This window comes from Pogona vitticeps, chromosome 1 (assembly GCF_051106095.1).
Source record: "Pogona vitticeps strain Pit_001003342236 chromosome 1, PviZW2.1, whole genome shotgun sequence".
In the NCBI taxonomy this organism is placed as follows: domain Eukaryota; kingdom Metazoa; phylum Chordata; class Lepidosauria; order Squamata; family Agamidae; genus Pogona; species Pogona vitticeps.
Genome location: NC_135783.1, coordinates 30,537,626 through 30,551,212, shown reverse-complemented (window position 1 = coordinate 30,551,212; position 13,587 = coordinate 30,537,626). Strand labels below are relative to the sequence as shown.

Here is a 13,587-nt window from a genome sequence, read left to right as displayed (position 1 = left end):
TCCTCCCCCGGACACACTCCTCCCCACACCTCCCGCACGCATGGCCTGCCACCTGAATGCATGGGTGCCCTGTCCACCTGCGAGCATGCCTCGCCCTCTGCACACGTGTACGACCGTGCACCTCCCCTCCGCACATGCACACGAGTGTGCCCTGCCCCTCTGCACATGTGTGCAAGCACACTCCTCCCCTCCGCGAGCACGCCCCACCATCCGTAAATGTGCGTGAGTGTGCCCTGCCCATCTGCGAGCGCACCCCTACCCTCCGCGAACACACCCTGCCAACTCGCAAGTGCGGGGAGGTGTCCCTGTGCACGGACCTGGCCCCCCCAACCAGTCTGTGCTTCAGAAAAGATTGGGGACCACTAACCTAAAGTATAAATGTTTGTTTGTTATGTACCATTAAGTTGCATTTGAGTTATCATGACTCTAGTAGGGTTTCCAAAGTTAAATGAGAGATTTAAGGCGTGGTTTCTATCTGCTCCACCTCACTTGAGTTAATCTGTATGTCTGAATGTGGATTCAAACAGCTCTCCTGAGTCCTTGCTCTTCCCTCTATCCACTATACCAGAATGGTTATCAAAATATATGAAAGGAACACCATTTCTTGGAGAGACATTTAGAGTTAATTCCAGACATTTCAAGGACATCATACAATATTTTAACTTTGAATGTCATTTCAGCAACCAGTTCACGCCTCTGGTACAAGAGAACTCTCTCTCTCTGCTCAACAGTCTGTTAGGTAGGAGGGGAAAAGAAAAGCAGAGGAAGTAGGAGAAAAGAAAAGGTAGGGGAAAGAAAGAGGAAAAGGATGCCCTCTTGTACTTTTAGCTCTAGCTGCACTCACCATTGGCATACAACTCACAATAAATTAGAGCTGATAAGAAAAGGTTCCCTGACTTTGATTTAAATCTCTCATTAACAATCTAATGTTTTCTTTCAATTATCTCCCTATATGCTGTATTATAAAATAATGCTAGCAATCTCAGCTGTAGACAAGACCACAATCAAGTATCTGCCCTGCTCTATTCATTATCAGGATCTAATAATCTGTGTCCTTTTCATATATGGACACGTTCTTAAGACCAGTTTACCCCTTGGTGATCTTACAACCTTCAAAAGTGTATTCCTGAATATTACCATTTGCAAGGCAAAAGCAAAACACAGGCATATGCTTTCGCTGTGGCAGAGAAAACACTTAGACTTTATCCACAACAGTAGGTAGAAGAGTGCTACATAGCAAAACACAACACACATACGAAAAGGTTAGACGCCTTTGGTTTTGTCTATTAAAGCCTTTTTAGCAACCATAAATTATGTCAATAGGCCTGCTTACCCCTATAATAAAGGTATATAACTACCAAGTGGAAACACAGTTGGTTTCTAAACACCCGCTATGATTATTAGCAGCAGTGGCAGTACATTTGCAAACAGATTCTCTCCCCCACCCCCAACACTAAATCCAACCTTTCTTTCTGATTGCTCAGCTAGGCACAGGCTTCCTCACCAGCTTAGTGAAATAATGTTAAACCATCTGGTATGCTTAAAGTAGGCAGAAGCTTCTAAAGCAATTAGGGCCATGTAGCAGTCTACTAATCTAATGGCTCAGTGGTACTGTGACCCAGCACAGCTGATCCACAGTTGACTCATTATGGCAATTTCCAAATTCCTAGAATGGCTCAGGCCACAACTCCAATTCGACAGTGGTGAGCGAATCTGACAGCTTTTTTTCTTGCTGCCCATACAGCTCTTCAGAAAATCCAAAAGGGTTACTGCTTTTGATTTTGGGTGCTGTGTGAAGTGAGAAAATGTTTTAAGTCCCCATATATATCAGTCTTTGCAAGCCATACTGGACATTTTTCATTGAAGGAGGCATTCAACTTTTATTAATAAATCCTTAAATATTGGTGTAATCGCCTTTTTCCTTTGCCAGGCACATTCCAACACTCACCTGACATTCTACATTGCAGTAAAAAGCCTGCTTACATCTTCCACACCTTGACAGTCCTTCTTTCCTGAAAAAGAAATAAACAATCATTTGCCATGATTTTTTGGACAAGAAATAACAAAAAGAAGAAATGCAATATATATATAAAGTAGGGTAGCAACTTGTTCACCCTCCTGAGATGTTTGTTGTTTAGTCATTTAGTCGTGTCCGACTCTTCGTGACCCCATGGACCAGAGCATGCCAGGCCCTCCTGCTTTCCACTGCCTCCCGGAGTTGGGTCAAATTCATGTTGGTAACTTCGATTACACTGTCCAACCATCTCATCCTCTGTCATCCCCTTCTCCTCTTGCCTTCACAAGATGTTGCTCAGCTGTAATTCCAGTAACCTTCAGTGATGTTTTTCTTTGCTAGGGCTGATGGGACTTGTAGTCCCATCATTAACCTCTAAAGCCTACTCTTGACAATGAAGGATCATCATAGCTATTCCTGAAACAAGCATACATTATTTAAAGTAAAGATGTGCACCTTTGTGTCTCTGGACTACAACTCTCAGAAATCTCCAACAACATGGCTAGTGACTGTGCTGCCTGGGGAATTCTGGGAGTTGCAGTTCAAAAACATACATATGCACACCCCTAATTTAAGGTATGAGAAGAAGCACTTTCCCCAATAAACCAGCCTTCACTGAAAGGTTATTTTCCTGTTTAAATACAACTTTCATCAGTTCTATTGCATTGAGGCCAAAGCTGGATGAGTTGTAGTTTAACACAACCAGAAACTACCAGGTTGGGGAAGGCTGCTATAAGTCTCCACTGACTTCTTCCCACTGCCCTCTGTCACTTTCAGTGGTATCTCCAGAGCATAGTTCTGCTGCCCACGATAGCCACCACAGGTACACAGCCTGTCTTCAAGACCTTATTAGAAATTTCCATGTGACTATGGAGGAGGAATCCCTGGCAAGACCCAAAGATTATAAAGCTGCTGCTGGCATAAGCAAGACTTGCAAGTTTGCAATTTAGAGATTTTTAGCGACTGCAATAGTGAATTATGAGGCAAGTGTGGCTTCTTTTTACATACAAGAATGCAAGAAGAATGTTGGACCAGACCAAGAATGTCTATATGAAGAAAGTGGAATCAAAATTCTATTTCTCCAATTCAAGATGATTCCATAAAGTCTATCTATAAAGACCCCTGATGGAGGCTTGCAAAAGACCCCTAATAGAGGCTTGCAAAGCTTGGAAAATTCACTTTTCTGTGATATGACCCCCAAAATTCTCGACAACAGTTGAGGAATTGCTTGAGTTGTAGTCCACATTTCTGATTGTTTATAACTTGTATTCAAACAAGTTATAAATGTATCCAAATAAAATGTTATTTGGAATGGGCAGAAACCTCTTGTGCCAAGTGCCTTTATGTTGGCACAAATTCCTTTGTGCCAGTACAATCCCCTCTTACAGAGTGAGCTCAGATCTACCAAAACAACTGAATCTCTTGGTTGAGTTTCTGGGCTGGCTGACATCAGCTGACAGAACAGCCAAAGAATGAATGGAGAAGGAGAGGAGTCAGAAAAGGGCTGAGTTACACCAGATCCTAATCAACCTCAGCCCTGACTCCCAGTCAGTATGACAGTACAACATTGGCCAGGGTCAGAGAAATTGTAACTAATTTCCAGCATGGTGTCAACTCATCTTGGCTAATTAGGACTGCACCCTAACACAGGGTCCCTGGTCTGCGGCCTGGTGCCGGTCCATAGCCTGGGCCAAGGAGACAGATCTCCCCCCCGCACACACTCCCCCCCGCACAGCCCCTTTGTGCTTGCCTGAATGCCCCCCTGAGTGCCCCTCCACCCTTCCTGCATGTGCACGAGTTCAGGGGGGGTGCCCCGCCTTCCCCAACCAGTCCACAGTGTTAAAAAAGTTGGAAACCACAGCCCTAAGATGCTCAGTTGGGAAGTAGCTATAAACTGCTGGTTTAATCCTGGTTTAGCATCTCACGTGTTAACTTAAACTTTGGTTTGCAGAAAACAGTTTCTCACATTGAAGTAAAATGCAAAATCATGGCCTAAAATAAATCAGGACCTTTAATTTTTCCTTCGTCGTGTCAGAAGGGAAGGCAAGGACGCTTACACAAAAGTTGTATGACATTATATTATAACTAAGCTGGCTGGATAGCTCGGTGATTCAGGGATCTGGTTGAGGTTGGAAGTTCAGTTCCCCACTGTACCTCTTGAGAAGTAGAGCGAGCCTGTATAGCCTTGGGCAAACTGCACAATCCCAGGGTGCCTCCAGAAGAAGGGAATGGTAACCCACTTCTGGATTATCTACCTGGAAAACCCCGAAAAGAGTCACTTTGATTCAGAATTGACTTGGCATTACTGTACATGATTATGATTATACTAGTAGTTTGCTGTTGTATTCGAATTAAGTGAAGGTGTTTAGTCAGGGTGTTAAATCACCATCAACAATACAGTCTTTCCTAATTAAATGTGCCAAATTCTACAGGGGGTGGTGGCTCAATGTGTATGTATTGCCCACAAGACATATAAAATGGTTCAACACATCAACCCTTACTATACAACAGGAGTAACTGTAAAATTATCACTAGAGTTTACAGTATCATTTTAAGAGTACTCTGGCCAGTGTATTCAACTAGTTTAATATAAACAAGGATACAATTTAACACTCAGTGAAATACACTGATTTCCTAAGAAGCTGAAACACTTTTTCCTCTGTGTCTATTTAATTCAAAAGAATGTCTTTACAAAAGAATAAATAAACCCAACTTCTGAAGTCTAAATGTTGTAAAAGGTTATCTATGATGGAGAGTATCTTCACAGTCCTCTTTCAAAGCATAGTTTGCTACAACAGAATGAATCCTGAAGCATTTTTTTCATAAACTCTTTTTCCCTTTGAGACACGTCTGGACAGTGAAAAAGTACACAGGCTCAGCTGTGAAAGCACATGGCATTGCAGCAAAGCTACTGTGCTGTGCAGAACATCCATGCCGCAACATATTACATCTGAATGAGAGCATTGGCCTTATGCCATACTTTCTGCAAGATGCATTTACAAAACTACTGGACTCCACCTCTCTCCAGAAGTAACTCAGTGCTAGACTTACAATTTTGTCATTAAACTGCATCCAGATTATGAATAAGACTAGCACTACGAGTCTGCCTTAAAATTAATCGTTGATCACATTCTTGGATTTTACAAAATAACACCTTTTCACTTCTGAGTAAATGAAAAGGAGATGGACAATGAAGAGAGGCAAACTCCAAACCTAGTTTGCTAGCCCTATAGCTGGCAGGTGAAACTATGATATCATTTTGCAATTACTTTATTGTTAACATAAATCAATGTGACATCTAAATTAAGCCTAAATTCCTGAATCTGACCAGGTCATGTTTATTGGCCAAACAAGTATTCAATTATTCAAAGCTCTGCCTCCTCCAGCAGGTGTCCACTCAAGAGGCAGCAGCACCCAGAGGAGGCAGGGCAGGGAAGCCAGGTCCATTTCTAATAGAGAGTGAGTGTTTCTAAGGCAGCAATGCTCCATTATGAGGCCAACAATTTTTCCCAGAATGATGGATAAATGCTAAAAGCTGGGAGCCTTGGTGGGCCACACAATTCCTAGCTCTGGTATATCTCCAGAACAAGTTATCTCAGGGAGTCTCTGTATCATACACTCTCTACAGGCATACCTCAGTTTACAAAATTAATTCATTCTACGCGACGCTATGTAATGCAGAAATTTCATAAACTGAAACACAAATTGTGCTAGGAAAAGGGTGGCACTATAGGCACAATGCACCCTGGGGAAACCCTTTCGTACTGCGGAAAAAAGCGTAAACCAAAGCATTATTTTCTATGGATTTCGGTTCATAAACTGAGAACTACGTAGACCGAGGTGTTCGCAAACTGAGGTACCACTGCACTTATTCTTCCACAAGGTTACTCTACCTATTCAAGGCCACAAGGAGTCTGAAAATATTTGTTTCCATTTAGAGTTCATCACAGTTTGCTTGGTGAACAGAAACAAACCAGTCTCAACCAGTTTACACAGTTGGTGTTTCCATTTCTTATTATCCACAGCATAGATTTCAGACACATTCAATTACAGCACCTCTAAACTTACTTACTTGCTTACTTACTTACTTACTTTATTTATTTATTTATATTTTATTTTATTTAACCTCACGGTGGTTTACATAATTAAAAGTCAATATTTCAAAGTAAAAAAAGAGTAACTATATAAATAATTAAAAGAATTTAAAAAATACTCCACTAAAAATGGAAAACAAGATCAGCACAATACTCCATTTAAAAACCCTTCCAAACAGCCAGTCACTAAGGGAAAGCCTGTCTGAAAAGAAAGGTGTTCACCTGCTTACAGAAAAATAGCAAAGATGGAGGCAGACTGGCCTCCTGAGGGAGGGAGTTCCAGAGTCTGGGAGCAGGGGCAAGGATGGCCCTCTCCTGTGTCTCCATCAAGTGCAGCTGTGAAGGCAGTGGGATCAAGAGAAAGTCCCCTGCTGGCGATCTTAACACTCGGGTGGGCTCATTAAGAGAGATGCTCTATATGATAAACTTAAGTAAAATTCCCAAAGTATTTTTGTATGAATTACAAGAACTGAATGTGCTTATTTTCATCTTCATTTCTCATTTCCATTTTCTTGTTTCTTAAACTATCAGGTCGTTTCAATTTTTGAAACGAGGTATCCATGTTAGAATATCCTTATCATCTCCCCATGACCACTGATCATCATAATGCTGATGCTATTTCTATTCCCCTACTCCTCCCCCAGTATATGAATAAATATCTGCCAAAAGGGGCAACACTTTTTGAGCTAAATCTAATTCTTAATTCCAGCTAATGTAAACAGTGAAATTTTGGTGCTTTGAAAAAGTCAGCAATGTTGCTCTGCTTCAAAAACAACAGAAAGAAAGAACTGCAGTACCACTGAGACTATCAACTTTCTTCCATCTAAACTTTTGTGGATTACAGTCCACTTCTTCAGTTACATCTGAAGAAACTGTAATCTAAAAAAGGTCACTATTCCACTGTAATAAATTATTTGTCTTAAAAATGCTGTCATACCTTTGCTTCTGTTTGTTTTCTTCTTTTAAATGTTCATTTAACAATTCACCTATATTCAATGATCTACTCCAGCCGGATTTAGCCCAACACATCTCCTGCCCATAAAATTTCATATTGAATAAAACCAGTAAGCCTTGAAGATGCCACAAGACTATTTGTGGTTTTTGATAATCCTCCTAGTGTGAAAAATCTACCAATATCTCAAGGTGCTCATCTCTGTTTCCAATCCACAGAGCCAGGATTTGTCCGAAGACAATCTTCCGTGGTCATGTGGCCAGCGTGACTAGACACAGAACGCCGTTACCTTCCCACCATGGTGGTACCTATTTATCTACTCGCATTTTTGCATTTTGCATGCTTTCTAACTGCTAGGTTGGCGGGAGCTGGGACAAGTGATAGGGGCTCACTCCGTTGCGTTGCGTGGATTTGATCTTATGACTCCAGGTCTTCTGACCTTGCAGCACAGAGGCTTCTGCGGTTTAACCCGCAGCGCCACCACGTCCCTATCTTAACATGACTACTGACACAGAAATCAGGGTGGTTTTTTGTATGTGAATTCCAGCTTTTGATTCAAACAATAAACAAAAGAGAATATACGTCTAGTTGTTCAGGGTTATGGTAGAAAGCATGTGGGCAATTCCTGGTAAAATCCCAGAAGTCAGAGAAATTTCTGGACAAAATTTGCAATGATGCTTAAGTATGTTTGTCTTTGTCACAATTAGCAAAATCAGAGTAAGTTGCATGAAGTAACAAAAAAGGCACAATTATGTATTGTAATTTATACAGATAATAGAATCTAGCTTTTCTTGGCACCGGATTTAGGTTGCCTACGGTCTGTTTTTCTCCCCAATGTATCTCTCTCTTTAACCGTCAAAAGAAATGAATCTCTAACTAGAACATGATATCTATTACCTTGGCCTCTACAAACTAAGTTTTATAAAACCATTCCAGCACTGTCCAGGACATTAAAAAAATTACACGTCCTCAAGACATACATGGCTGTTTCCAAGTTACTCTTATTATACCAACTACCACAGATACAGAGGTTTTGGAGAGTAACTGTGCCAAGACGTGCTCGCAGAAAACTATACACTGCTGTTCTAAATACAATGCGGCCTCCACGCATGATGCCAATTAGAGAGAGCCCTTTCAAAATTGTGGCATCCTTCCAGCACAGTTATAAACTGTAGGAAAAGACTTTGCTGGCCAGAGTGTTGCAGTCACTGGATTATAGCGTAAACATACATGGTCCTCCTCCAGACTTTTATCCTTGCAACTTGATCTAGCTTTGGCTGACAGACAGGACAACTGGGTTCAAATCCCTTGGTGACTGTGAGGCAGTCATTGTTTCTCAACCTGATCTACCTCACAAGGTTGCAGGGCAGATGTTAAGTGGAGAGGATCACGATCCAGCAGCTTCTTGAAGCAAACTAACCGCCCTCACTGAGATTTGACATACACAGAGAGACTGAATGTCTTGAAGGAAATGCAGTCCATCAAAGTTCAGTATGCAGAAGACCTGCAGGATAGCTCAATGGTTTAGGTCTCTGCCTGTGGAGCTAGAGGTTGGGAGTTTGATTCCCCACTGTGCCTTCTAGAAATATGCTGGACTACTGGGTTGTTCCAGCTCCACAGTTCTAAGATTATGATGATGATGAAGAAGTGCAAATTTGCCTGCCAAGGGTCTAGCTTTCTAAAAAGAGACATATCAGGGATTGATGTTGAATTAGTGCTTTAAATGCCAGATGTGTAGATCTTGGTGAATTGAACAATATTCTGCACATGCTCAAAGGAACAATTCCCAATCCATGAATGAACAACTGCAACGAAAATAAGGTTCCGCAACTACATTTGTTAAGCCCCAGTTTAAATTAAACTAGGTATGAACATCTTGTAGCTTTATGGATTGTTGCTGAACTGCAGGTCCTATCATCCTTCACTACCAGCAACATACCCTAAGGCTCATAGAAATTGCAGTGAAACAACATCGGGGAAGACGACCGGATAAAGCATCCCATCCCTTCTCAAATAATGAGTCTCAGTGCGACCTCAGAGCTGGGGAAACGTTCCTTTTTTTGGACTACAAGTCCCAGCAGACTAGCTGGAGGGGTTCTGGGAGCTGTAGTCCAAGAAAAGGGGAAAGATTCCAAGCTTTTACTCGGCTTGAAGACAGTCCAAATGGCCAGGGCGCAAGATCTAGCCCTGGCCTAGCTAGGTCGCGCCCCCCTCCCAGGAGCCTCCCTCCCCTCGCGCCCCCCGGGCCTTCCTCGGAGGGAGGCGCCGCTCGACCCCGTCGGTGCTAGGACCCGCAGGGAATCCGCCGAGCCGAGAGCCGGCCCCCCTCGCCGGTGCTCGGCCTCTTCTCCTCCCTGCTTCCGCCGTACCTGGCGAAGCAGCGCTCGCAATGGTTGCCTCTCTCGTTGACGGTCAGCACGCAAGCGTAGGCCGGGCAAGAGAAGAGCAGCTCGCCGACGGCGAAGCGACGGAGCGCCCTCAGCCCCCGGCCCTTGCCCGGGCTCTGGAACCTCTCCAGCCCCTCCGGCAGGGGGCCGGCCCCCTCCGAGGAGGAGGAAGAGGAGGAGGCGCGCGTGGCCCTGGTCGCGCGGCCCGTCCCGGGGCTAGTCATGGCGCGCCGTCAGCCGCAGCGCCCGCGCGCCAGCCAGAGCCCGCAGCAGAGACATACATGGGCATGGGCCGCCGGAGCCGCCGCCGCCGCCGCTACCACCACCGGCTCCCCGGAAAAAGCGCGCCGGGAGCCCGCTGGGTCCTAGAGCCACCGGGTGCCTCAGCGTGTGACGGTTTCATACGCTGTCTTTTGTGTGTGTGTGTGTGTGTGTGTGTGTGTGTGTGTGTGTGTGTGCGCGCGCGTGCGTGCGTGCGTGCGGTGGTGGTCTTGTTTTTAATTGAGGTGTTTTTTCTTCGGTGCGAAAAGAGAGACACCTTGACCGCTCAAACCTTTTACTCGGGAGGAAACCCGATAAAGACCAGTTACTCACGGCTAAACCTGGCATTAAGACTCAGGCAATAAGAGCTGCATTTAAGCATCATTTAAATTGATTTAGATCAACGCAAGGGGTGAAATGATTTATATGGCTGCAAAGTGAGGTGATTTTTTTAAAAAAATTTTAACTGTCCGGGAGGGGCTTTTTAAAATACTTCACTTCTTCAAAATGATTCAGTTCATTACAGTTTTATGGAAATGAGGAGACACCAAAAACGGTTTAACTCACGAGAAATACATTGATTCCATACAGGGGATGTGCACGTGGACGCTGGTTTAGATACCACGTGATTTGAACGTGATTTTTAAAAGTCTGAATTGATTCAAATTGCTAGTGTGACCCCAGCCAGACTTTCACATCTGTCTCCGAAGCCAGATGTGTAAATAAGAATGGTTCGTGGTTGTAGGTTTTGTGGCAAGCCACCTTGGAAAGATTTGTATCCGGAGATAAGGATACGATAATAAAGTCATAAGTCAGAGCAGAATTCATGGTTCTCCAATCAGCAAAGCTGCTAGCCATGGTAAGTTTGTTACTATCTTTGGAAAAGTCTGCATAGGGACATGGAGCTGTAACTAGGGTTGGGCAACTGGATCTTAGACCCAGCTTTCCAAAATTTAGAGAGCATATAAATTTGCTGTGTTAGGGGAGGCAAACCAACCTGTCTGTGTTTGCTGCAGGAAGTCCGCAAATATACCTGCCCCAGAAATGTCTATAACTTCCAGACCTTGTTCCCAGACAGGAGACAAAAAACATGATTGGCACAAAGCCTGCACATGCTCAGATGCAGGCATTCCTCCATTCAGTCAGTACACAGTGGCAATCTCATTCAACTTAACGTTTACGTAAATATGTAAGATTTTGAATTAAATGTGCTTAGCTTTTAGGGCAATGAAGCCTGGGCACAAAAATATATATTGCTAGGCAGTGATCTGTGGTGACATTAGAGGAGACAGAGGCCTTGGTTAGGGCCTGGATAAATCATTTTGGAGGCTAGGTTTTGAAAGAGTTGTTGTCCATGGTAGCATTTTATGGGTTGGTAGTCCAAAAGCAATTTTTCCAAGCTTTGGCCAATATATAGTCCATCTGACATGTACGAGGGGGTGCTGATAAGTATTGAGCCTTTCCCAGAAAAAAATTGAGCTAGGAAGCTGTAATTGCCACACTATTCTAATTCCCCCAGGAAGTCAATGCACTTGTAACATGTGTCCTACAGCTTCTTAAGCCCCTGCAAATAAAATTCTTCTGACTGCTGGTATAACCACTCATTTGCAGCATTAGTTGCCTCCAGAACACTCCCAGATCGTTGTCCCTTTAGGTGTTTTTGAGTTTGGGGAACAGATAGTAGTCAGAAGGAGCCAGGTTGGGAGAATAGGGTGGATGGGGCATCACTTGAAAGCCTAAGGAGGTCAGTTTTGCCATTTTTTCACCTGCAGTGTGTGACGAGGTGTTGTCATGCAACAGGATGACACCTATGGAGAGCTTTCCTCGACATTTTTCCTTGATGTTTTGCCTCAACTTCGTCAATAAAGCACAGTAATGTTTTGCATTGATGGTTGAACCCTGTTGGAGGTAATCCACCAACAGAACTCCCTTCCTATCAAAAAAACTCCACCAACTGTTGCCATTTGCTTCTGCACCGACCTTTGCACTCGGAACTTCTTTAGCCTGGGGGAACTACTGTGCCTCCATTCCTTGTACTGTTGCCTTGTCTCAGGATCATAACAGTAGATCCATGTCTCATCACCAGGTACCAGTTTGCCCAGGAAATCTGACTCATTTCTTGCAAAATGTTTCAAAACAGCCACTGTTGATTCCACACATTTCCTCTTTTGTTCAGTTGTCAAAAGTCTGGGGATCCACTTTGCTGCCAGCTTGCTCATTTCCAAGTCATTGTGGATAATGGCACCAGGATTTCTGGGAGATGAAGTCCAAGAACATCTGGAGGCCCAAGGTTGGGGACCACTGAGTTCTACATGCTACAAAGTTTCAACGCCACCCCTCCCCCCATCCCAAGGCTCCTCCGGGGCAAAAGGGAGCCTCAAAACCTCAAATGAGGGGATAAGAAGCATTTAAATAATTTAATCTAATTATTTAATTAATGGTTTAAATGCTTTTTATCCCCTTGTTTTAGATTCTGAGGCTCCCTAGGGCTTCCTTTTGCCCTGGAGGAGCCCTCAGATGGTGTGTGTGTGAGAGAGACTAGTCATTGCCAAGAGTGCTGATTCCAGCAATTAAACAATCCCACCCACCCTGGAATCCCAAAAGCTGCCAAGGACTTCCCTAGGGTAAAAGGGAGTCCTCAGGAGCCCTGAAACCTAAAACTGGGGAGGAAAAGAAGCATTTAATTAATATAAATCAAATTGTGCCAGCAGCTATTGACAACATCAACTCCCATTGCATAAAGCTATGCAAACAGGATTTTGGCCTTTGATTCTTGTTTCGTCGTCTTAATTGTTTATTATATTTTATGTGCCTTTTTGAAATATTGCAAACCACACTGAGTCTGTTATAGAATGAATGAACAAATGCATGAATAAATAAACATTCACAACAGCAGAAACTATAGTACACTGGATTGGCAGATCTGAGCCCTGCAAGTGTTACATTTGCCTCTTATTTTATTACTAGGCACTCACAATGCAACAATAATAACAGAATAAGAAAGCATAGTAATTTAAGCATATACATATTTAAATATATATGATAAAATGATTGTGTGAATGCCTCTTTATGAGCTCTTACAATAGGTGGGGGGGGGGAAGACTGTGATTGATTGGCTTATATCAGCCAACAACTGCCCAATATATCATGTGAATGGCCTTCAAAGTGGGACAGAGAAGTTTGTTATGCTTTCCTCTGTGGAGGCTACATTGAACTACAACAACAAAGGGCCAAAGACTTAATGACTTCATCCTGATGACACCAAAGCAATGGAAATACCCTCCAGAAGGTAGATGAATCTAACCAGAAAAAGCGTGCCAATATTTAGGGTTATCCAGCTATCTAGGATACTTAGGAAACTCAAAGTTTAAATCAAAACTCACTGGAGGAGAAGCAAGTCTTGCAACAGCTATGATGCATCTGGACCTATTTCTCAGCATTCTGTGTAATGAACAATGGTCAGGACCACAACAGTATTTCCCTTACAATGGAAAATGTGACATATCCAGAAGTTGGAGAAGGTACTTTTTTGACTACAGCTCCACCATGTTCTGTCAAAACCACTTTCAACATTGTATAGCATTACCTCCAAAATGTCAGTTATACAGTGGTGCTTCTACTTAACGAACATAATCCATTCCAGAAGATGGATGTAACTCGAAATGGTCATAAGTCGAAGCACCATTTCCCATAGGAATGCAATTAATCCATTCCAGCTGAAGGAAAAAAATCACACAGAAAAAGAAAAGATCACTGCAAGACTCATTGGAAATGTGATTAATCCCTTCAAGCCGAAGGGGAAAAGAAAAAGAAAAGTAATCAAGTGTGCAAGACCCATCAGAACTGCACAGAAAACAAATGGAGCAGATCAGAAATGCA

At 43.1% G+C, this 13,587-nt stretch overlaps 1 protein-coding gene across 1 annotated transcript in view; it reads right to left on the bottom strand.

Annotated features, from left to right (window-relative positions):
- SMYD2 (SET and MYND domain containing 2) overlaps positions 1-9,785 on the bottom strand; it is a 45,102-nt gene extending 35,317 nt beyond the window's left edge. Inside the window, exons 1-2 of the mRNA XM_020808675.3 lie at positions 9,430-9,785; positions 1,949-2,012 (exon numbers count right to left, since the gene is read on the bottom strand). Of these exons, the coding sequence (XP_020664334.3) occupies positions 1,949-2,012; positions 9,430-9,671 (306 nt within the window). The 5' untranslated portion in view covers positions 9,672-9,785. The remainder of the gene's footprint in view (positions 1-1,948; positions 2,013-9,429) is intronic.
- Positions 9,786-13,587: the final 3,802 nt, after the last annotated feature.